This window comes from Pseudorasbora parva, chromosome 25 (genome assembly GCF_024679245.1).
Source record: "Pseudorasbora parva isolate DD20220531a chromosome 25, ASM2467924v1, whole genome shotgun sequence".
NCBI classification, from domain to species: Eukaryota; Metazoa; Chordata; class Actinopteri; order Cypriniformes; family Gobionidae; genus Pseudorasbora; species Pseudorasbora parva.
Genome location: NC_090196.1, coordinates 28,702,589 through 28,727,292, shown reverse-complemented (window position 1 = coordinate 28,727,292; position 24,704 = coordinate 28,702,589). Strand labels below are relative to the sequence as shown.

At 35.9% G+C, this 24,704-nt stretch overlaps 2 protein-coding genes across 7 annotated transcripts in view; one reads left to right on the top strand and one right to left on the bottom strand.

Moving 5' to 3' along the window:
- tubgcp6 (tubulin gamma complex component 6) overlaps positions 1 to 5,421 on the top strand; it is an 86,364-nt gene extending 80,943 nt beyond the window's left edge. For 3 of the 5 annotated variants that reach the window (XM_067436855.1, XM_067436857.1, XM_067436854.1), the window contains exons 25-26: positions 727 to 859; positions 5,281 to 5,420. In XM_067436855.1, coding sequence (XP_067292956.1) covers positions 727 to 818 — 92 coding nt within the window. In that variant the 3' untranslated portion in view covers positions 819 to 859; positions 5,281 to 5,420. Of the gene's footprint in view, positions 1 to 726; positions 873 to 5,280 lie in introns of all 5 variants that reach the window. The other 2 variants (XR_010901610.1, XM_067436856.1) reach the window with 2 other exon arrangements.
- Positions 1,009 to 23,952, bottom strand: appl2 (adaptor protein, phosphotyrosine interaction, PH domain and leucine zipper containing 2). Of its 2 annotated transcripts, none has more exons than XM_067436864.1 (21): positions 23,901 to 23,952; positions 21,943 to 22,041; positions 20,971 to 21,030; positions 20,809 to 20,880; positions 20,313 to 20,400; positions 17,044 to 17,085; positions 16,877 to 16,935; positions 16,652 to 16,798; positions 12,799 to 12,881; positions 12,565 to 12,717; positions 12,300 to 12,488; positions 7,570 to 7,612; positions 7,417 to 7,473; positions 7,058 to 7,152; positions 6,823 to 6,972; positions 6,574 to 6,629; positions 5,301 to 5,475; positions 5,179 to 5,215; positions 4,925 to 5,077; positions 4,031 to 4,078; positions 1,009 to 3,508 (listed from the first exon to the last, which is right to left on the bottom strand). In XM_067436864.1, exons 1-21 carry the CDS (start codon positions 23,928 to 23,930, stop codon positions 3,377 to 3,379), a joined length of 1,968 nt encoding a protein of 655 aa, XP_067292965.1. In that variant the 5' UTR covers positions 23,931 to 23,952; the 3' UTR covers positions 1,009 to 3,376. The 2 variants fall into 2 exon arrangements, with proteins under 2 accessions (XP_067292965.1, XP_067292964.1); XM_067436863.1 differs by lacking the exon at positions 23,901 to 23,952 and adding an exon at positions 23,071 to 23,216.
- Between the last annotated feature and the right edge of the window lie 752 nt (positions 23,953 to 24,704).

The following is a 24,704-nucleotide window of genomic DNA, read 5'->3' as shown; positions in this document are numbered from 1 at the left end:
GGGACACAGTCGCCGGACGCCTGCAGTATTTCCGCGTTTCTGGTTATGATTATAAGGTAAAGCAGCTCTGTTTATCATATTAGATATATTAAAGTGTGTTTAAAATGATGTTATGACGTTACTCTGTGCGTTACTCTGACATGCTCACACTGTTAAGAGAAAAGCATTTCTGCAGAATAAAACCGAGGGTAAAGCAGATATGACGGGATTGACAAGCGACTTCCTTAAACTTACATCCTGTAAGTACTCAACTGAACAAAATATATAACACTGGCCTAGTGGTTTTTGGATATTTTACTGCAAAAATACTACATAGTGCACCTTTAAAGAACTGTTTCAATGAGTCATTTCTATCTTCAAACAGCGCGGGTCCCCATTTTGCGCCATCATGTTTCTACGGTAGCCCCAAACTTCTCTACACAGCGCTAGTCACGTTATGCTCTCTCAGATGATGACATTTTTGTCCTGTCTTGGCTACCGTAGCTTCTCTATGTGCTCTGAAAGGGAGGGGTGAGCGGTTGCAATTCGAAACTCCACCACTAGATGATGCTCAAATTTACACACTGCACCTTTAATGTAGTTAAATCAGTATTTACGATGGAGCGGTTTTACAGTTTAAATCTTATTTGTAACTAAGCTTTTTTTTTTTTTATAAGTGGTGTTTTTCCATGGATAATTGTTCCTTTTAACCTGAGTGAAATAACTGTAAATGTTTGTTTTCTACAGTGGTGACGAAACTGGTGGATAAAGGCTATCAGCCCCATCTGGAGGACTTCCTGTTGCGGATCAACCTCAATAACTACTACAAAGACTCTTGAATGTCCTGAACGAGCTCCGGACCTGCTGCTTCAGTGATCATGTCAGTACGTATGGTGTGTGTATCGCCAAAATTGTGATAGATGAACTCGAGTCCGTTTAATACCGGTTTAAACACTTCCTGTTGTGCGGTGATGCTTTAATCCTCAGAAGCTGAATGATGTGATGTGTAAAACAGATTGCTTTCTTAAAGTAAGTTAGAAATGGCCACAAAGCTTTATTAAAGAGTATTACATTCTGAAAAGGTGATACATAGGCAGAGGCTGACCGTCCAATAACTGCAGCTCGTCCGTGTTCATGAATGATTTTATTTGTCAGCATACATCATGCTCAAGCTCATCACAGGTTAAATGTCAGATTGTTACTGAGGCATATGAACACTTCAGGAACAGTTTGTGATAAATGTAAACAGTTCAACTTCATTCAAATCACTAGCAAACCACCTTCAGAACTTTATTTCAACACGTACAGTCGTGATCTTCAGTACAAGCAGACGATCACAGATAAATGAGTGTAATGACCAAACCGATCACACGGGATATACTGAGGAGAAATAAAGCCCTTCAGCGCAAAAACAACAAAAAGGTTTGGAAAAACTATTTAGTTTTGTTACCAGGCGCACCCTGAGATTATTATTTTTTCCACCAGAACGAATGTTAAAATATATGCTGCAGGTTTTTTTTCTCTACAGGATTTGTCTGACGTTCCTATTTCACGTTATGTATAGTAAAATATCCAATGGTACTAAATGTAAACAGGCCACGGGAAGGTAGTTTTTTTTTTTGTTAATTAGTGTGTAAAAGCACCTAAATTGCATGTGATAACCAAAGGTATAGAGAGAAAAAGTGCAATTTTGTTTTGCGTTCTGCTGAATCCCAATGCACATACTTTTAAATGTATGAAAAGCATAATATATGCATGATGTTAGCTTAGCAAAATACATGTGCTTTTTAACTTCCTTAGCTCTGGGGCCATTTTTGGGGATTTCCGTCTAGATTTGGCCTTTGCAAGTTGAAAATCTTCCCATATCCCCCATATACAGTGGTCTCATTTTACAGGACACCATTTGTATTTATTTAAACCACTGCCTAAAGGGATAAACATTTAAGTTTATGTTGTCTGAGCCCTGAAAACAGAAGCTGTTTGTTTTTGGTTATAAATACATTTTTGAAAGTGTAACTCAGGCAATTTTGTATCATGTTGTATGTAAGATTTATTCAAATGGATCTGAAGGGAGGAATATTACCTTTATGTAAATTCCACCTGCCCGAGTCTCCCTATATACAGTAAATACAATCTCTGTGTCACAAATTATTTTTCTCATATATGCTGGAAACAGCCAAAACTGAGTTACACACTTTCAAAAATTCATTTAACCAAAAAAATCTAAAAGCTTCTAGCTCTTTTCATGTACAACTCAGACAGCATATGCATAAATGTTTATCACTTTTAACAGTGGTTTATGTAACTTCAACTTTTCCTGTAAAATGACACCAACATTTTGTTTTTAGAGACCACTGTAGGGGATGGGATTTTCAATCTGGGTAGGCCAAATCCAGGTGGAAATGGTCCCGGAGTAATTTAGTGTCAATAAGTTACTTTGTGTAAAACAAATGCCAAAGTGATGCATATCATGAGGTCAGAGCTCCTCCACAGACATTTCAAATGTTAAGAATTGCTGCGTCAGCTTCAGCTTTGTATTCCTCAAAGCAATATTAGCATGCATATACTCATAAGTCCGTCTGAAACAAACATTCAAGCAATTGTGTTCAACATACTGAGAGTTGAGCTGCGCGGTATGCAAACTGGGATTCAATCCAGAATTGCAAGACAATTATAAACAGCCTCACAATGTATGGAATGGCTGTAAGGAATGTTATTATGATGTGCTGAAATCAGCATTGAATGTGTCAGATGCAACGGGAACCGAGAAAGTGCAAAGAAAGGTTCAGGTGTCACGGTTGCTGACGATGTAGTGTGGAAAATATTAAATTATCCCGTATTATGATTTAACTATGATTAACAAATATCAGTCTGTAGCCGGAACAACATCTGACATTACGAAACAATTTTAACAAAACAAAAAAAAAACATTAAATCAAAACGCAAATATAATTGATAAGCCAGACCCTTTTCTTAAAGGGACAGTACACCCAAAAATGAAAACGCTTGAGTTGCTCTTTTCCATACAGTGAAACTGAAGCTGTTAAACTCTAAAAAGTACCATTTATATAATAAAACTGGTTCTCATGCACTATATTCAGAGTCAGGCTAAACCATTGGCATGAGGAACAAACCCAATTCAAGACTATTATTCGCGGAGGACATTTTCATTTGTGGGTGAATTATTCCTTTAACATGTAAACGCGTGTCTGATTTATTCACACAAAAATGCTAAAACAAGACTGACACCTTTAACCTTCATCGTGAGCTTTTAAAACTGTTAAATGAGAGCCGTTCCCTCGACCGCCTGTTGCTTTCCTTCATTTAGTCTGTCTGGAGAGAGGGAGGGAGGACAGCAGCAGGAAATGGGAGAGAGAGCGTGTGTGTGTTGTTCAGATCATGCCTCTGATTCCTGGTCGTCCTGTCCGGACGCTTCCGCTGCATCTCCCGTCTCGTTCTCCAGCAGCAGAAACTTCCCGTCGTTCGTCAGGGGCATTGACTTCATCAGCTGGGCCAGCGCTTCAGGATCCTCACACACACAAGGGGAAATAATTAAAATTACAAAATGAAGAAATCAGAAAACTGACCCTACTTACTTGCCTAAAACAAATATTAGCCTGACAGCTTCAACACTCTCACATTTTTAGTTTATTCACTATAGCTTAGAAAATAGTGATAAATATGACAAAAACTGTCAGAGCAAATTCATCTTGATAATGTCAGATAACTGATGTACAATCAGCTGTTCAGTTTAACTACACAATTAGATATGACCAGTTTAGCTCAACCAATGACCAAGCAATGCTTCATTGTGTTCAGTCTTTGGTGTCAAAGGTCACATTAGCAATTAAAGAAAAAACACGAGCAAAACATGCTCAGGTCAAAGTGTCTGAATCATTTGTCCCTTTTTTTTCTTCTTTAAAAAAACCACAAAAAAACATATTACAAGTGTTGGCCTATTTTTCACTCAAAAAACAGCACATTACATTCATTAAATGGATGTGTAAAACTGCTGTTTTTACTCTCTAGATGTCAGAAGTTCAGGCTTTACCTTCTTCGCTTCAGAGATCTCCTTCCCCAGGTTTATCGTGTAACAGATCTGAAGAGAAACAGCACACATTCACATTTCAGAAACAGGAGTTAGTCTGATATTAAAGGGTTAGTTTACCCAAAAATGCAAATTCTGTCATTAATTTCTCACCCTCAGGACGTTCCACACCAGTAAGACCTCCGTTCATCTTCAGACACAGATGAAGATATTTGTGTTGAAATCCGATGGCTCAGAAAGGCCTTCATTGACACCAATGTCATTTCCTCTCTCAAGACCCATAAAGGCACTAAAGACGTCGTTACAAAGCCCATCTCACTACAGCGGCTCTACAATCATTTTATGAAGACACGAGAACAGTTTTTGTGTGCAAAAAAACCCTAAATAACAACTTATATAGTGATGGCTGACTTCAAAACAAAGTTTCAAATGGTTATGAATTCGATTCAGCGTATTGAGTCATGATTTCGGATCACCAATGTCACGTGATTTCAGCAGTCTGACACACGATCCGAATCATGACTCGATACGCTGATTCATTAAGCTTCGAGGTTTCAGGAAGACGTGTTTTGAAATCAGCCCTTCAATCTATAAGTCATTATTTCGTTTTTTTTTTTGTTTTCGCACAAAAACTGTTCTCGTGTCTTCATAAATGATTGTAGCGCCACTGTAGTGAGATGGGCTTTGTAACGACATCTTTAGTGCCTTTATGGGTCTTGAGAGAGGAAATGACATTGGTGTCAATGAAGGTCTTTCTGAGCCATCGGATTTCAACACAAATATCTTCATCTGTGTCTGAAAAACACCGTAATGTCGAACGATATTAAGGTAAGTAATTAATGAGAGAATTTTAATTTTTGGGTTAACTAACACTTTAAAGATGGTTTGCAGACTGACCTTCTCTCCTTCAGTGTTACTCTCAAACACGAACACACTGAAGGAGGGTTCATCGTCGCCTCCATTGCTCCAGTCGCTCCCCTCCAGGACGAACCCCATCAGCCTGCTGTTCTCCTGATGGGCCGCAAACTGAGACACGTCCTTCAGCTGGAACTGACACACAGACAGAGAGAGAGAGAGATGTTGAGGAGAAAGATGCCAGCACTGATGTTTCAGTTCAGAGACCACAGTGCTAGAAATAGATAAACACTTACACTGATTTTAGTGACTTGTGTCTGTGGATCAATCAATCTGTCGGCAGAAGCAAAAATCATTTTAAGCCCCCCTGAGAGTCCTGTAAAAATGTTTCGTTTCAGACGTGAGACTCCAGACGCACCTTATGCAGGTACTGCTGACCATCAGATGGGATTCGGTGGTTTTGAAGATGTTGTGGATTGCTCGAGCGGCGAGAACCTGTCTCATGGCTTCATAGATAACTTCCTGTGTGTGACCGGCCCGGACGGCCATGGAGCCCAAGAACCGCACCGCAAACACCTGCTGCAGGAGGGAGTCTGGGATATTTCAGAGAGGAGGAGAAAAAAGAAAGAAAGAAAAGAGACATTTTATTTGTGAAAAAATTAAGCCTATTTTAGGTCATAATATGTCATTAAACACAATCATCATCACTAGTGTGAGGTTTATTTTTTGAAGGGTTTTCTAGAATTCAGTGGCTTAACATAAAAAAATGGCATTTATGAATTCATGCATTACATTTAGTAAAATATATATATATATATATATGTGTGTGTGTGTATATATATATATATATATATATATATATATATATATATATATATATATATATATATACATACAACCGATCAAAAGTTTGAGAACAGTGCAAATTTTTTATGTTTTAAAGAAGTCTCATCTGCTGACCAAGGCAAAAAAACAACAACAAAAATGTGTATAAAAATGTGAACTATTATTAAAGTTTTCTATCTGAATATATTTTAAAATGTATTTTATTCCTGTGATGCAAAGCTGAATTTTGAGCATCATTAGTTTAAGTGTCACATGATCCTTCAGAAATAATCATAATATGATGATTTACTGCTCAAGAAACATTTATGATTATTATCAACGTTGAAACAGAATCCTAATAAAAAAAACAACTTTGATGGCATGCATTAAATTGATCAAGTGACAGTAACATTTACAATGTTACAAAAGATTTACATTTCAGATAAATGCTGTTCTTTTAAACTTGCTATTCATTACTGAATATGTATGTGTATATATATATATATATATATATTTTTAATTAATTTAATATTTTTAATTTAAGAAAAATAATGTGTGTGTATATGTATAATTTATTTTAAACATTTTTCATTTATATTACATTTTAGATGACACAAAGGAGAAAGGAAATCAAGCCTTTTTTAAGGAACAGTGTGATTAATTGTGTTTTTCATCATAATGTCTGGTTTAATTTTTTTCTATAATTCTCAACTATTTTTTCTTTCTATTCTAAAAGTAATGAAGTAATGATGTTTTAAATTATAAAGTAAAGTAATGATGTTTTAAATTATAAAATGAATATATTAAATAGTAATTAATTCTACATAATTCATTATGTAATAAAAAATATGTAATAATTATCTCACCATGAGTGTCTGAATCGCTGTCATCGTCCTCCGTCTCACCGAAAGGGTTTGTGCGTCTGTCAGAATACAAGGAGTTCAAACTGAGCAGAATTACACAGATCAAGAAAAGAGCATAGGGTGTATAACTATAAACGCACTGTAAAACCATAAACACGCTGTAAAACGATAAATCTAAACAAACACTTCACAAGAGCAGTAAACTGTTTGTTGTAGAGCGTTTATGTGTTCAGGTGATTTTTGACCTCTGACCTTGCTCCAGCTCGGTTCTGGTCCAGGAACTCAGACGCAGGCAGAACGATGTCAAACTGGATTGGCGTTCCCGGGGCGATCAGATCTTCGGGCCCGAGGGTCACAGGGGGCTTCTGAGGCTCTCTAGGGGCCACACCACCTGGTTTCGCTCTACGGATGAGAAAAAAACCTCATCCTTAGATTTATAATCCTCAGACATCCTCAATCATTATCCTCAGATATGAAATATCAGTACCGGTCAGGGTTAGGAGAACCTTCAGCTCTCTTCTCAAAGCTGGTGATGGGCGTCACAGCCTGAAGGGCCGTCTGGTGCAACCTGATCGCCACAGCCTAAAAAACATTTTTAAAAACACCTCAACAGATGGATGGATGGAAGAATGGGTAGATAGATAGATGGATGGGTAGATAGGTGAATGGAAGGATAATGTATGGTGGATGGATGAATGTGTCCATGGATGGATGATAGATGGATAGGATAGCATGATTAGATAGATAGATAGATGGATGGATGGATGGATGGATGGATGGATGGATGGATGGATGGATGGATAGATAGATATGGATATGATGATGGCTGGATTGGTGGATGGATACCTCAGGATTGTCGGTTAGATAAATCTGTCTGGAAATGTTGTTCAGTGTGCAAATCCACTGAGGATACAAATGAAAGGTGTAAGAGAAACAAACATCATAATGTTGTTTAAATCAATCTATAATTAAAACAGCTTTATAGAAGCGTCTAAATACCTCCTCATATTCCTTCTTACTCTCGGCCTGAAGAATCAGAGAGCTGAAAAGAGAGAGAGAGAGAGAGGAGTCTCAGTGTGAACATCAGAGGAACCACAGGAATAATGATCAGATCTGCTCCCATTAACACAGCATAGATCAGCTCCTCTCTCACACACACACACACACACACACACACACACTCACACACATCAAGACGTCTTCAATCCGTGTTTAATCATTCAGCAGGAAATTGATTATGAAGGTGTGTGAGACTGATGGAGCAGAGGAACGAGGTGAGAGGAATGAACAGATGTGCACGGTGATCTGTTTAACAACGACTGGAGTCGGAAGCGTTTTAGAGTCAGACGTAACCTGCAGTTCAGTGAATCGTCACCGCACGTTTAACCCGTCTGACAGATTAATCAATATTTATCGTCTTCATTCAAGAAATCGGGATATTAGAATTTGTTTAATTTTAATTTAATTAATTTGTACATTTATTTAAATGGGAAATATATATATTGAAATAAAGATATACACTTATTTTACATGTTTATTTTAGTTTTATTAAATTACTTTATTAAAATATATTTAATTACATACATTAAATTATATAACTATGAATGTTGACAAAATCGTGATCAATCACATCTAATATAAGTGTGTGCATGTGTATATGTATGTGTGTGTGTTTGTGTGTATTTATACATATATATTTACATCTTTTAAGTAATTGTCTTGACAGCACTAATAATTATTATTAGTTATATAATTATAACATTGTATAATCAGCGACCTTGAGCTTGGAAAGGGTGCTATATAAATAAAACTTATTATTAACTTATTATTGTATATATAAATAAATAATGTATAGATGTAATATATATATATACACACACACACATATATTTTGTGTATAATATTAAAGGGTTACTTCAGCGACAGGGTATCTGCAGGTTTCACCAAGTCAAATTTAAGACTTTTTAAGACCTTTTTAAGACCATTATGAATAAAATTTAAGACCTATATCACGCCATAAAAAACATGCATAGGAAATGCAGAATCACTCAATTAGGCTACTTAAAATTATATTATTTAATTTATTTAAATTGAACAAAGTATTAGTAAACGTATTATTCATAGCTCAATCCCACCAGGATTAGCGCACATATATATATATATATATATTTGCCCTCGAGTCCGAGTCATTTGATTTTGAGTATCTGCCGATACCGAGTCCCGATCCGATACGTCTATAATACATAAAAAAACAATAAAGAGGAGCGAAAAAACGAACCAGGATGTTCCTTATTTTTTATTTTATTCACCTTATTTTAACATTCAACAACTCTAACAAACAGAGCACTCCTGTGAGGTAGGCTGAACAATCAAGTAATAAATAACAAATTCTTCACTTTTGGATTTTAGTGCAACAGTAAATATAAAAAAGTCCGGGACCGGAGTTGCGCAGAGCAGGAAGTACAACGGCGATATCAAAAGCACGCCCAGACTCTCACAGATGCAGAACAATTAATTATGTTGGTGTGAAATAAACAGTTATGGAAATTAAATTAAATTAAATAATCTGCTTCCAAAAATCCTGAAAAAGTCTGTTAGTGCCTCAGTGACAACTTCACTCAGAGAAGACGTCGATCTCAGCTGTCAATCATGACATCACACAGCCGTTTTTATAGCATCAAATAACTGTCTAAAACGAAACTTATTCAAAAAACAAACACTTGAAATGAAATCATCGTGATGATAACTGCCTACAATGACATAAACTAACTTTGGGGAAAAAATATTTGAAGTGTAATTTGATTGAAGTGTAATCAACAATGCTTTTCAGGTTTTTATAGGTCTAACATTAGTTTTTAGGTCGAGAAATTGAATAAAGTAGGCTAATGAAATGTAAAATAGCTGCATATTTAACTGTTTAAATTAAAGACTAATCCTTACAAAAGCTATTTAATCAAGAGCAGTGAGTGATTCCTTATCTTTTGTCTGACATTAAACAGACAGCAGTAAAGGCTACTGCCCCTTTAAGACCTGAAGGAAGGCTCTGCGTCGTCTTTCTCGACTGTATAAAGTCCTCTTAAGGCATATTCAGACTATGTCTGCTTGGATACTCATCAAGATGGACATGCTGACATACTTCTTGTGTGAGTTGGTCCGTTTAAGCGCAAGTCTTGAAAGAGAACTCAATATTTGCGCGCTGTGAGACGAGTGCGCGCTTTCGGATGATGCACAGAGACAGATCAGCGCGTGCGCGCTCTCATTCGCGTCTTCTGACGAATATACACGGGTGATATTAGCGCCGTTGTAATGTATCACCGAGGAGCCAGCACGTGTATCCATCTACAGAAACATACATAAAGCATTATTTTCAAGTTACAACCCATATTACTGATGCATTTTACATTTACATTTAATCATTTAGCAGACGCTTTTATCCAAAGCGACTTACAAAAAAGGGTAGAGCAATAGAAGCAACGAAACAAACAAGGCCAACAACCTGTAAGAGCTGTAAGAAATCTCAATTAATTAGCACAGTACACAACTTTTTTTTTTTTTTTTTATAGCCAGCTACAACAAATACTCACGTACGGAAAATACAGACAGCATGCGTCATCATGCTCACCTCACCCCAGAATATACATTATATCCGAGTCCTGAAACATTTTTTATTTTTTTAAATAATTAGGATGCAACATTAACCATAATATTATGTTAGATGCACAATAGTCACACATGGCAATAAAACTGACAAAATGCATGAATCTTGTTTTGTTATTATCAAAAAAGGCTGGTTCAGTTGTGTGCGATCTATCTTTAATAACACAATTGCTTGGGGTGGGAACCAACATCTTAAAAGTAAACCACAGCAATAATTGCTTAATATAAGTAAAACGTTTTCAAGTGATTACATAATCAAGTAATCGGTCAGTAATAAAATGTATACTTATAAACAAATGACAATAGGACAAATAAATACAACATAAAGATGCATATCTACAAAGAGGAACACCCACCGTTTTTAGAAATAGGGTTATTCAACTTCTTTAGACATTTAGATATGTGGGCAAATGCATTTATCTCAGTGCATGCATTGTTTTAGTTTGGCAGGGTCGCCGCTAGCTTAAAATGCATTTCCCCACATATCTAAATGTAGCAAAGTACCAAAGTTGAATAAGCCCTATTTCTAAAAAAGTTGGAGTGTTCCTTTAAGTGTAAGTGCTGTTTCCCCGTTTGTGTTGTTGTTAAGCTATATTAGTTTGCTTTCAATTTGAGAGCTTACTAATGCGCAGATCCAGTGCTTACTGACACGTCCCAAACTTTTTAACTCAAACCAGGATATAGACATATGCATAATGTGTATATTTGATCGTTCAAGAGTAACCTTAGGGTAATGAGCCTAGAAATAACACATTCAATACACTCGCGCGAGCGCTGACAGGCAGCAAACACACGCAGACATCGGAGTTCGGAGTTTACATCACTGTTATTAACTCTATTTAGTGCAATCGGGTATATTATACTTTTATTTGGTCATTAAGCCAGATGGTGAGAAAGATTCGCCTTCGCGTTCACGATCGCGGAACTGCAAGAACCGTCAGACTCAGCTGAAGAATAAAATCGTTTTATGCGTCTGTGGGGTATACGATCAGAAAGAGGCTCGTGCCAATAAAACGAAAGCTGATTGGCTGCAATACACGTGGCATGCTTGTCTAATTTGTAGTTGTAATAGAGCGAACAATAGTTGGTCTAGCGATAGAACTACAAACACCACGGAACAAACACACACACATATACACACACACACATGCTCGCGTGCTGCGGGAGGCGAGAGCGTTTCAATGAGGTAGCGTTACATGGACGTAGGAAAATTAAGACCTGTTAAACATTATTTAAGACCTAGAACGCAATGCTTCCGCGAATTTAAGACTTTTTAAGGCCTTATATTTTGATTTTGAAATTTAATACTTTTAAGACTTTTTAAGACTCCGCGGGGACCCTGAGCGATTAGCATATGGCTTTGTATCAGTAGAAACCCTGGAGTATAATCAAATGATTGTGCTTCATGTAATCTGACTCCTGCTGCGTTTGTTCTGTGACACTCGCGCGGCGACTCTCTCATTATATTGAACACACACGTTCAGTTTTTAATTGTAGTGTCTGTTCTCTAACTGAACTGATTTTATGAAGATGAACGCGGTGGGAAAGTGATCAGTGATTCTGTAGCGGTGGCTTTGGGAGTGGCCTCGTAGGGCAGCGAAGTATTCTCAATTATTATTATTATTATTCTGGGAATTGTTGCCTTTCCCCAAAAATACATTTTCTGTCTTTTCTCAGGCTAGAAAGCACCAAATTCAAAAAGAATGTCACACTTCTACTACATTAATGACCCAGATTAAATACAAATTCATCTTTCCAGCACTGAAGTACCCCTTTAACATTTATTTATAATTTTATAATATGTATATAATGTTAAAATGTATTTAAATTGGAAATATATAATAATAATATAATTAGTAAATAACAGAATTATTCAAATGTTAATACAATATATATTTTTAAATATATGAAATGATATGAATATATAAATAACGCACATTATATATTGTTACAGGTTCATTTTTATGATGAACCCAGACTGTAGACCACACACACACACACACACACACACACACACACACACACACACACACACACACACACACACACAGAGAGAGAGAGAGTTTCCATACGTTTTGCCATTGGGTGAAGTGATCTGGAAGCAGTAGCGGCGGTCTTCACACTCCACGGCCATGACAGAACTGTTGTCCAGATCCAGAACCATCCCGCCCGCCACTGCGCCCCGCGGCTGGCACATTAGATTCCCGCCCTGCGTGAAGAAAAACAGCCGGTCCCACGCCGTAGTCACCAGCCCCGTCTTACTGCAGGACACACAGAGCTCAGTGTGTTAACCCAGAAACATCACCTGCTCATTTGATTTGATAAAGTGATCCGTACTTCCTGATGTTGAGGTAACCCGCTTTCTGGATGAGGGCGCGGTTCACCGGCACCTGATCGTGATCCGGCATGTAGGCGGAGTCATCCACGGACAGGAGCTCTCTCTGAGACGAGCGCATGACCTCTGCTTCCACCTCTAACTGAGACTCAATACTGAAGCACAGACACACACACACACCATGAGTGAATCTCTCTCTCACACACACACACACTCTGAGATAAAGACATCTTTACCTCCGGTTCATGCTGGAAACTGAGCTTAGAAAACTGTCCATCTTCTTCGACACCAGCTCCATCCCCTTCTTAAAGAAATTTAACTGTGGGAAAACCAAAGAGGACGGAAGATTCTTTAGCTACACTGACTGGAATAACACACATCCAAGCAAAAGGTCACGAAAGGTCATGCCTTAGTCATTGCAAAGGAAAGGCACAGCCTTGAGTGGCTTATTGCTTTACTGCTGTTAAAAAAAGAGCTGTGACAATATGATAAAGATACACCAATGTACAAGAAATACATTTATATAAGAATGAATATTCACTTGAAAGACATCAAGCAAATAAGTGTTTGAAAGCCAGTGTTCTTCCATAGTATAAATAATATAAGAATTTTATTAGTAAAAGAAAAATGCATAGTTTTTATGGTGATAGTTGAGAGCAAAAATCCTTGATTTTGCGACACGTTTTCTTAAAAATGCCATGGAATACGCAGGTTATTTAAGCAAAAACTGCAGTTTGGTGAAGAAAAGAAAAAAAAGTGATTCCGCCAACCCACTGTTCTCACTAAGATAACTTACTAGCTTAATGTAAAGAGACATTTCTTATTACGTCCTGTGATAAGCAAGCACACTACATCACAGAAAGGGAATATTTAACTTCTCAGCTTGTCTTATTTCAGACCTTAATAAACACATGGCTCAAATTTACAAAACATTGATGAGAACAAGTTCTGCAGCTTTACAAAAGGAATATGCTACAACTTCTGTAAATATGAATAAATAAAATGTGTGCTTCCTGGTTAACACACAGTAGGAAGCTATACAAAACAGACATCTGTTAAATACGTCCCTCCAATGCACAGAGTGCAATCTCTTACTGTAACACAAAACACACACTACTAATACCGGTATACTTACAACTGTAAGGTTTTTGAAACTAGTATGATTTAACCCACTGCAAATAAAGAAGTGTAATCTAACAACTGTACAGTTATATCAACACCCAAATGAAACTGAAGCCTCTAACACTGGCCAATCATTCGCCATCGTAATTATCACGTCACTTCATAACATTCCCATGGAAATACGGGGAAATGGCTGCTCTTGTGTGATGAAACAACATTTTTAAACTTTCTGCTAAGATATTTGTGACTTTTTTGCATGAAAATTCAGGGATTATGAAATCATGCAAGCCCCGCAGAGATTATGAAATCATGCAAGCCCCGCAGAGATTATGAAATCATGCAAGCCCCGCAGAGATTATGAAATCATGCAAGCCTCACTTATTTGGCGAACGGAAATTGGCAGTTAAGTGCGGCGTATTTGAAAAAAATGCGGCCCTGCATAAATATGCAGACTTTGGCTGATTATGCATCGAATTATGCGATCACATAATCACGTTTTTCTGGAGGGACTGCTTAGAATTGAATGAAACAAAACACCAAGGTTCAAAAAATAACTGAAATATTTATATATATATATATATATATATATATTATATTATATTGAAGGGGGGATTTTAAAAATCCACTGCCGCTTCAATATACCTATATATATTTATATCCTATAACTTCATAATCAAAACCTTAATTAATATTCATCTTCCTATATTACCTATATTATTATAATGATTCTATCCAGTTATGATTTTGTTTTAGTTTCTTGTTTTCTAAAGTGTGTATTTGGTCTCTGAGGAGTGACTGAGGGTCTGGCCTAGAGATGTGTGATGTGTCACTATACACTTGATCAACAAGGTCGTGTGTTTGGATTTGAGGTATCACACACCCCTAACATGTCAGGAGTGCAGTAACAGGGTTTACTCACTTAGCCCGGCTTCCAGAGATGAAATATGGATTTGTCTTTCATTTAATTTATTATATTTTATTCCTTTTATATTTCCTTTTACTGCAACACTAAAGACTCAAGATGAATATTGCCTGTACTATTGTGTGTCCCTCTCACTGAAAGAAAGCACATGTTATCAGTATGTTTTGGTAAGAACTAGTTAGAACTGGAGCTTAATCAGCTCCAACCTTGGAGAGACTGTGTATCTGTGTATGTGCGCAATATTCTAGGTTACAGATCAGAATGGTGTTCAATGGGCACCCTAAGAGATGGGTGGACTTGTTGTTCTGGGCAAGCTGGCGCCTGCTCCAGATCTGGAAGGTCACTACGGGCCTAATTCTGGGTGAAAGCATCAACAAGTGACACGTCAGTGGAAACGTGCATCAGATTAACTGACTCGAGTGGAAATTTACCATGACTGTGCATTGTCTCTGAGCCAATCAGAACCATCCACATCGCAGTAATGACGTGGATAAGACCTTGAAAACGGTATAACTGTTGGGACAATTGTATGTACGATAGGGCGAGGCAACGAGACGGTGAGAGAGGGAGCGCGGCCTACGAACTCCTTGTGAGACTTGAAGCTGGCTTCTGCTTTTGAAACTGCAAACTATTCTTAAGTAAATTTTTCTTTTATTTAATTGCAATCCTGACTCTGTCTTCATTTCTTCACTACTGGTCCTGGGTCATAAGCTGTTAACCCCTAACAGTTTATATATATATATATATAACATAAAAGATACCAAGCAAATAAAATCGTATGTTGAATCTATTATTTTAATAATACAAACCTCAACATTCATTTGACAGTCGCTTTGGATAAAAACATCTGCACAATGTAAATGCAAGTAATATAATTAATATAATATTTTGATTATTAAAAATGAAATCATTTATTTTCAAATTTCTCTACTTGGAATTTAGAGAATAATATGTTTTATATTAAAGAGACAAATCACTCATTTTAAATGAATTAATATTTATATGTATGATATTAATATTATTATTGTTATTATTATTTTTATTAATCATATTTTAAAATGCCAAATAAAATTGTATTTCTTAAATTATTATTTGAAAATACACAACCGGTTAAAAGTTTTAGACCGATAAGATTTTATGTTTTTAAAGAAGTCTCTTCTGCTCACCAAGGCTGCATTTATGTTATTAGAAATAAAAAGCTGTAAAATTGTGAAATATTATTAAAATATTTGATTTGAATATATTTTAAAATGTAATTTATTCCTGTGATCAAAGCTTTTTTGAGCATCATTACTGCAGTCTTCAGTGTCACATGATCCTTCAGAAATCATAATAATATGATGATTTACTGCTCAAGAAGCATTTATGATTATTATCAACGTTGAAATGATTTTTTGATGAATAGAAAGCTAAAGGAACAGCATTTATCTGAAATATGAAACTTTAGTAAAATTATAAATGTCTTTACTCTCACTTGATCAATGTAATGCATGCCTGCTGAATAAATGTATTCATTTCTTTAAGTTCTTTCCCAAAAAAGATATAAAATAAAAGTCTGACCGACCCAAAACATTTAAATGGTAGTACAATGTTACAAAAGCTTTTAAAAAATAAATAATTTATTGTCTACTTTTTTTAATATGATGTTGTGGAAATAACTGAATTAATATTCAAATAAACATTAGTGTTAATCTAAAAACAGTATCACTATTTTAAAAATATATATATAATTGTATTAAATAATATATTTTTATAAAAAATACAAAACACTCATTTATAATGAATATTTATAATATTATTATTACATTTTAAAAAGATATCCTAAATATTATGATGCAAATCCATCCATCCATGACTCTTGTTATTAACATTTTCAAGAATGTCAACCATTTCTTCATACAGTAACAGCCCACCACTACACTAGACTACATGCCTTTAGTTGATGCTAATATTTAGTTTAATCTAATGTTAAATGATTTCAAACGTAGCTGATCCAGAAGAGAGTAAAGCAGTGCTTGATGGCGAGTTGCCGGCAGATGTCAGACCTGAGCGTTTGTGAATCCCAGCATGGGCTCCAGCATGGCCACCTTCTTCCTGTACTGCAGCGCGTTCAGGGCACAATAATACTGCATGGCGGCCTGATGCTGCTTCCTGCGGGAATACGCCACCTCTCTCACCACCTCGGCTTTCATCTGTCAACACACACATTTGACTGCTCAATGCTGGGCTTTCACATGACAGATCCGCATTTACATCACAGCAATATTTACCTTTTCATTTTCTCTCTTTTTAGGTAGACGACTATATTTCACCATGGCAGCTTCATGCTCTGAAGAGACGTACAGAGACAGAACGGGATATATATGCGATTTCCACTCGGCATATGAATATTTGTCTATCAGCCACTAGTAATAAAGAGATATTATTAATGTCATACCATCACTGGCAATGCCGAAAATCTCCTTCAGTGTGCTGATCTCTGAAAACAAATGAATCACAGCTCAAATATATGATTGAGATATGAGTGATTTAAGGAAAATTAAATGTCTCATAAATATTTTTATAAAATAAATACATTTTATAAATAAACAAAAAAATAATCATGTTATTTGTCTGCTCAAAATGTAATGTGATTATAAAAGACACCAATGTTCAAGAAATAACAGAATTAATATAAAAATCAATATTAATCTTTTTTTTTTTTAAACAAGTAAACAAAATGGTGTTCTTGAAATTATTATTTTAATAAGTGTAACATAAATAATATGGGATCATGGACCACAAAACCAGTCATAAGGGTATTTTATCATTTTATTTATATGTATAGATCATACGCATCATAAGCTTTCCATTGATGCAGGGTTTGTTAGGATAGGATGAGATTAAACTAATTAGCAAATCAGGAATCTGAGAGTGCAAAAAAATCTAAATACTGAAAAAATCTCCTTTAAATTTGTCCAAATGTCCTTAGCGACACATATTACTAATATTAATACACTATATATCGTTGAAAGATGCTTTAGATAAAATATCTACACAATGTAAATGCAAGTAATATAACTATATAATCATTTTAAATATATACACACAGTACAGGCCAAAAGTTTGGACACATTACTATACACAGAAAGAAGTTTCTTCTACTCATCTAGCCTGCATTTATCTGATCAAAAATACAGTTTTTTTTTTTTATATTGTGATATATTATTACAATTTTAAATATTTGGTTTTCAATTTATTGTACTTTAAATGTTAATTTATTTCTGTGATGCAAAGCTGAACTTATAGGATCGTTACTCCAGTCTTCAGTGTCATATGATCCTTCAGAAATCATTCATAAAATATAACCCGTTTTTATTCAGCAAGGATGTGTTAAATTGATAAAAATTGATAGTATTTTTGATCAAATAAATGCAGGCTTGATGAGCAGAAGAAACTTCTTTCAAAAAAATAAAAAATGTGTATTTTTATATATATATATATATATATATATATATATATATATATATATATATATATATATATATATATATATATATATATATATATATATTTTTTTTTTTTTTTTTTTTTTTTTACAGTATGACATTTACAAAATATCTTCATTGTACACGCTCTGTACTTAATATCCTAATGATTTTTGGCATAAAAGAAAAATGTATAATTTTGACCCACACAATGTATTGTTGGCTGTTGCCACAAATATACCCGTGAGACTTATGACTGGTGAAGTGCTTAAGTGTAATCATTTTATTATTAAAATTTAAAAAGAAATCCAATATGTCCACTTGGAATTTAATAAACAAAACAAAAATAATAAAAATTATTCTTTAAAAAAAATGGATTTTTTTTTTTTTTTTTTTGTCTGCATTAAGTTTAATGTGATAAAGACACCGATGTTACGGAACAGGGTTTCTGCAGGTTATGAAGGTAAAGTTAAGACCTTAATTAAAGAATTTTTAAGGAATAAATTGAATGGAAACATTACACGTCAATAAGTTCTCTAAATGTAAAAGACTAAGCACACAATGAGTTGTATTAGTGATGCTTCAAAGTTTGAGAATCCAATTTTCTAACACAACGTTTTAATTAATTTTACACAAAATTATGAACATTTGAGATAAGAAATCTGGGAAAGTGATTTTATGGTTAAAACAAGAACAAATATCAGCCAATGGATTCATAAAAATCAACTTCATTCCAATGCAAGTAATTGTCACACCATTGACATATATGTTCTTGTTTAAAGCACAAACTCGCTTAATTTTGTTAAATTTCTCAGAAACCAAGACTTAATTTCTTAATTTTGCATGTCAAGTAAATGTATCTTGATTTAAGGATGTTTTGAATTTGGGCCCTATGAAATCTGGTGTGTGTGTATATATATATATATAAAGAATGGATTGTGCCATTCTGTCCACGTTTTCAGTGTCACAAAAATCATAGGGCCCTAATTTTTAAGGCCTTAAATTGTGGGGATGTCAAACTCATATGTTTAACACCTGCAGAAACCTTGAAAAATGTATCTAATTAATATTAAAATTAATATTAATATTTTTAAAAAGAAAATTTGAAATTATTATTTTAATAAGTATAATATAAATAATATATATATATTTTTTAAATCCAATTTGTCCACTTGGAATTTACTATGATGTCCTGGAAATAACTGAATAAATGTTTTAAAAAATTATATTAGGGCCGGGACTTTAACGCGTTAATTAAGATTAATTAATTACGTGACTTTAACGCGTTAATTAATTACGCAAAAAAAAAAAAAAAAAAATTAACCACACTTATTTTTGCACCGCGGAACGTTTTTCAATGAATGAGTTTCGACGGACCGATTATACTGGAACACCAACTAGAGCACGCTCCGGAGTCACGACAACAACAAACCATGGGTGCGTCTCAATCAGCTCCCTAGTTCAGTAGTCAGGGCACTGATCAGGGAGTCAGCCCATTGACTTATGTCCTGATCAGTGCCCTGACTAGTGAACTAGGGAGCTGATTGAGACGCAGGGCATGCGTGAACATGAACGAAGAAGCTGATGAGACCGCTTTGCTTGGCCCCGTGGATGGGAAATTTTGTTTTAAAAAACGAAAGAATGGAAGCGTCGTCAAGAGCATGGGTGTGTGCAAGCTATACAACAAGGAATTTGGGTATCACCGCAGCACATCGAGCCTCAGATATCACAAGTATGCTTTTGCTACACTTAATGGCAAACATTGCACTGGTCTGCTGGACTGAAATAAATAAACAATATTTTGTTGATTAAGCTTATGTATTCAGTCATTATTCAATGGTATACTAAAAATACATGTGAAAAATTACTTCTCATTGTTCTCAGGTCAAATATTTATATGCAATTAAAATGCGATTAATTTCGATTAATTAATTACAAAGCCTCTAATTAATTAGATTAATTTTTTTAATCGAGTCCCGGCCCTAAATTATATATATTACCAGTCAAAAGTTTTAGAACGGTAAGGTTTTTAAATGTTTTTAAAGAAGTCTCTTCTGCTCACCAAGGCTGCATTTATGTTATTAAAAATATATATTAAAATCAAATGAAATATTAAAATGTAACATAACTGTTTATAGATATATTTATATATATCTGAAATAAATGTAAACACACATCTAAACAGTAAATAAAAAGGCTATAAAAGTGAGGAGCATGATCTTCGCAGTGAGTGTCGTACCTGTAAGGTCCTTCTCCCTGAACTGCACCATGGGAAACACCATCTTGTCAGCGATCTGTGTGGCCAATTCAGTGTGAAGAGAGTTCAGCTAGATAGAAATTAAACGATGTTTGTTATTAAAATATTGACATTAATGTGTAATTAATCAAATATGTATAAAATATTACTGTAGTGTGTTTTGACAATATAGGAAAATGTAAATAACACACTGAATTGTTGCAGCTTTATTTTATAATCTGAATAAAATGAACTTAAATTCTGCAGTATATGAGGCAAATGATGAAGGTCACATGATCACGCTGGAGGTCATATGATCAGGTGATCTCGCCATCTTGGCAAACATCAAACAACCAGCATGAGAGAAGCAACCCAGACCAGCTGCCACACGACTGATGGACTCGCTCTGACAGAGAGACCCCGCGGGCACACACACACACACACACACACACACACACACACACACACACACACACACACACAGCAGGAGTCTCCTCACCTCTTCCACGCTTTTGGCGAAGTGCTGTAAAGTGTTGATCACCTCTTCATCGCCTTTCGCCAGAGCAAAATTCTGCGCTCACAAACCATCATGTCAGATTGATCAATAAGACATTCCCAGGACTCATCGGTGGCATTTAAAGAGGAAGTAAAAACCGCTCACCTGTTTCTCATACTCCAAGAGCTGTTTAGAAAGCTGTTCCGACGCCAGAGCCATTTCATTCTGCGTACAGGAAACTCATTTAGTCATGAAGAATCAGAGCTAGTATCAGTTTGAGCTCCAGTAGCTCGATCGGACCACACGGGCCAGCCTTCGCTCCCCACGTGCATCAATGAGCCTTGGCCGCCCATGACCCTGTGGCCGGTTCTCCACTGTTCCTTCCTTGGAGCACTTTTGATAGAGACTGACCACTGCAGACCGGGAACAGCCCACAAGAGCTGCAGTTTTGGAGATGCTCTGACCCAGTTGTCTAGTCATCACAATTTGGTCCTTCTTAAACTCACTCAAATCCTTATGCTTAGCCATTTTTTCCTGCTTCTAACACAACTTTGAGGACAAAATGTTCCCTTGCTGCTTAATATATCCCACCCACCCAGGTCATAATGTTATGCCTGATCGGTTTATATTCAGATTGATTTATATATTGCATCATGGTTAACATTATATTCAGTTTGTCTCAGTATAACTATATATTTAGATTTACATCTATAACTTGATATTTAGATATAAATATGTATATTCAGATTTACATCTATATATTCAGAGTAATAATTGCACATTCAAATTTATATTGTTTTATTTACATATTTACAATTACAAATTTATATTCAGGATTAATAAATATTACATAATTATTTTTCTGTTTGGACCTTCAGAAAATATAATTTCAGTAGTATTTGATTGGAATTGTTATGCTGCGATACTATTGGCTATTATTTTTGTCCCCACCCCTGCGGCCTTGATGACATCAGAAGAAAAGAACATTTGTTTTATAAGGGGAGAAATTTAGCACAAAGTTTGCAAACTTTTTTCTTCAAAATAAAATGCACTGATAAGTCATGCTCAATATTTTGGATATTTATGTACAGTTTGATATTATATTGCATTCACTGTTGAAGTCAATGTGAAAGTTACCTGTGCTCCAAACACTCTTTGCATAGACTGGAGCAGCTGGTTTGTGTAGTTAGTGAGCGTGCCAGCATCCTCTTCAAACACACTGAGCAAAGACCGCGTCTGCCACAGAAAACATAAACGCCAGTAAATACTCGACATTCACAGTGTTAAATGTGTTAAATGAACCCAGTAAGCATTCGTGCTGCGTGAAGCATGCTGGGTGTATTCAAAGGTGTGTTCTGTCAGGGACTTCTGGGTGTGTTTCCAATGCAAACAAAGTGACAAGTCGGGCGGAGACAATCTGTGGGTTCATAATCTCAAGCACAGAGCATGATGGGCTATGACTCAGACGCATAACTCTTGCGTATTAAGTAAATCATTAGTTTGCTGAGAATATCACAAGTATGTGGGAGCGGCTTCACGGTTTCAACTGCAATTACATAGCATGCAAATTAGGCCTAATTATGATTTTTGCATAGCTAATATAAATCAAAAAACTTTTTTAATGTAGAAAACAGTGTTATGTTAAGGTGTTTCACCTTATGCCTCATGCTGATCTGATGTCTCTGATTATTTATTGTTGTTTCTGATCTGCCAATGATGTCTCAGTCAGTACTGATACCAATATACAATAGACATTATGTAGCCCTATGTGATGTAATGTATCAGAATCAGACTTCTGTGTCTTTGACCAACTAAACAACATCTCACGCCTCCCATACAGGCCCCTCCATTCACAACTCCTCTGCCAGCACAACATTAACAGCTTTAAAGCACCAAAGCCTTAAACAATATGCGCGTTTGTAGCATCATATGGCACTATGTTTGGCGTGCCTCTCATATTATAAACATATAACATACGTGCAGGATGTGTCTCGTCTCATCTATGGCCCTTATCTGACAATAAAACCCTCTGCCTAATAAACCATGGACGCAATTATATAAACTTAACGAGCTGAGGTGATGCTCTACTTAATCGTTCACTTAAATTGACTGTTTTGTTTATATTAGCTCGCACATTCGCTCTGCGACCAGCGACACACACGCGCCTCAACAACCGCATCATCAGTTTTACAACGCAAAACACACATAACCGAACAGGTATGCGCAACAAAACATTGAACAAGTATCCAGTAAACGCATTTTTACCTGCGGACTGTCCTGCAGGGCCTCCTCGAGTAATAATTTGTGGTGTACGGCAGGCATCTTTCGCGTCGGAGACGGTGGGAACGGAATACAAGGATGAGGACTACATTTCCCAGCATGCAGCTGTTCAAATAAGAACCGGAACTGCTTTGGTTAAACGTTGGGAAAAGTAGTCCTCTTTAGTGGGCATTGACTCCGCGTCATACATAAACATAAAGCATACTACTACTACTACTAATAATAATAATACAAATTATGTTGTCATCAAAAACGAGGTGGCAGTCGCACCATAAATATCGTCACATAAGGAAAATAAAAGTGTTTTTCTTTTGGGTTGTAAAGTTTCCTAACTTCTATCCAACAGTACCCCCTGCTGGACTACACTGGTATTTTGTCACTTTTCTAAATATCAAAATTAACATATTGTAACATATATATAAGGGCCTGGACTCGATAAAAAAATTAATCTAATTAATTAGAGGCTTTGTAATTAATTAATCGAAATTAATCGCATTTTAATTGCATATAAATATTTGACCTGAGAACAGTGAGAAGTAATTTTTCACGTGTTTTTAGTATACCATTGAATAATGACTGAATACATAAGCTTAATCAACAAAATATTGTTTATTTATTTCAGTCCAGCAGACCAGCGCAATGTTTGCCATTAAGTTTAGCAAAAGCATATTTGTGATATTTGAGGCTCGATGTGCTGCGGTGATACGCAAATTCCTTGTTGTATTCCGTGTCGACGCTTCCATCCTCTCAAATATTGCACACAACCCTGCTCTTGACGACGCTTCCATTCTTTCGTTTTTTAAAACAAAATTTACCATCCACGGGGCCAAGCAAAGTAGTCTCATCAGCTTCTTCGTTCATGTTCACTATGGTTTGTTGTTGTCGTGACTAGTGATGTCCGGTTCGCGAACGAATCGTTCTTTTTAACCGGATCTTTATAGTGAACCGGTCGAACCAGTTCACCAAATCGAACTGAATCGTTCTAAACGGTTCGCGTCTCAAATCAGGGCTGATCCCACAAATACTGTAGATATTAACTTTCTGCCATCAGTGACAGTCTCTCAAACTAGAAATAAAACGAATATCTTGAAGTAGATGCTGTAACTCCAATCGTTAGCTGAAGTGAGATGTTTTGCTGAGAGATCTGATGAACTCACGAGCAGCTGATACTGAGCATGCGCGTGTAACCGAACGTACCGGTTCGGTTGTCGGACCCTCGGATCAGCAGTACAGAATCAAAACCGTTTCTATCGGACACGTTCGATACTGAGAACCGATGAGCCGATGAGCTGCGCATGCGTGTTATTTGTTCAGAGGAACGAAATGCAGGTTAAGTGTATTTAAAACTTATCACGTTTGGAAACATTATAACAAAGCTGTCACTGTATTATTTTAAAGTTTTGGAAACAATAGATTGTAAAACGGTCAAATTAAACATTTATTTGTTTTATCAATAATGCATGATATTTTCAGGAACAGCTTTTATCTTATTTAATTTCTAAGTCGATAAAGATTTTAAAATAGATGTAATCAAAACAGTAGCCTATGATATAGACTATTCAGCTAGCAGCAGTTCGCAGCTCAGCACCCTGTGCTCAGCACACACACACACACACACA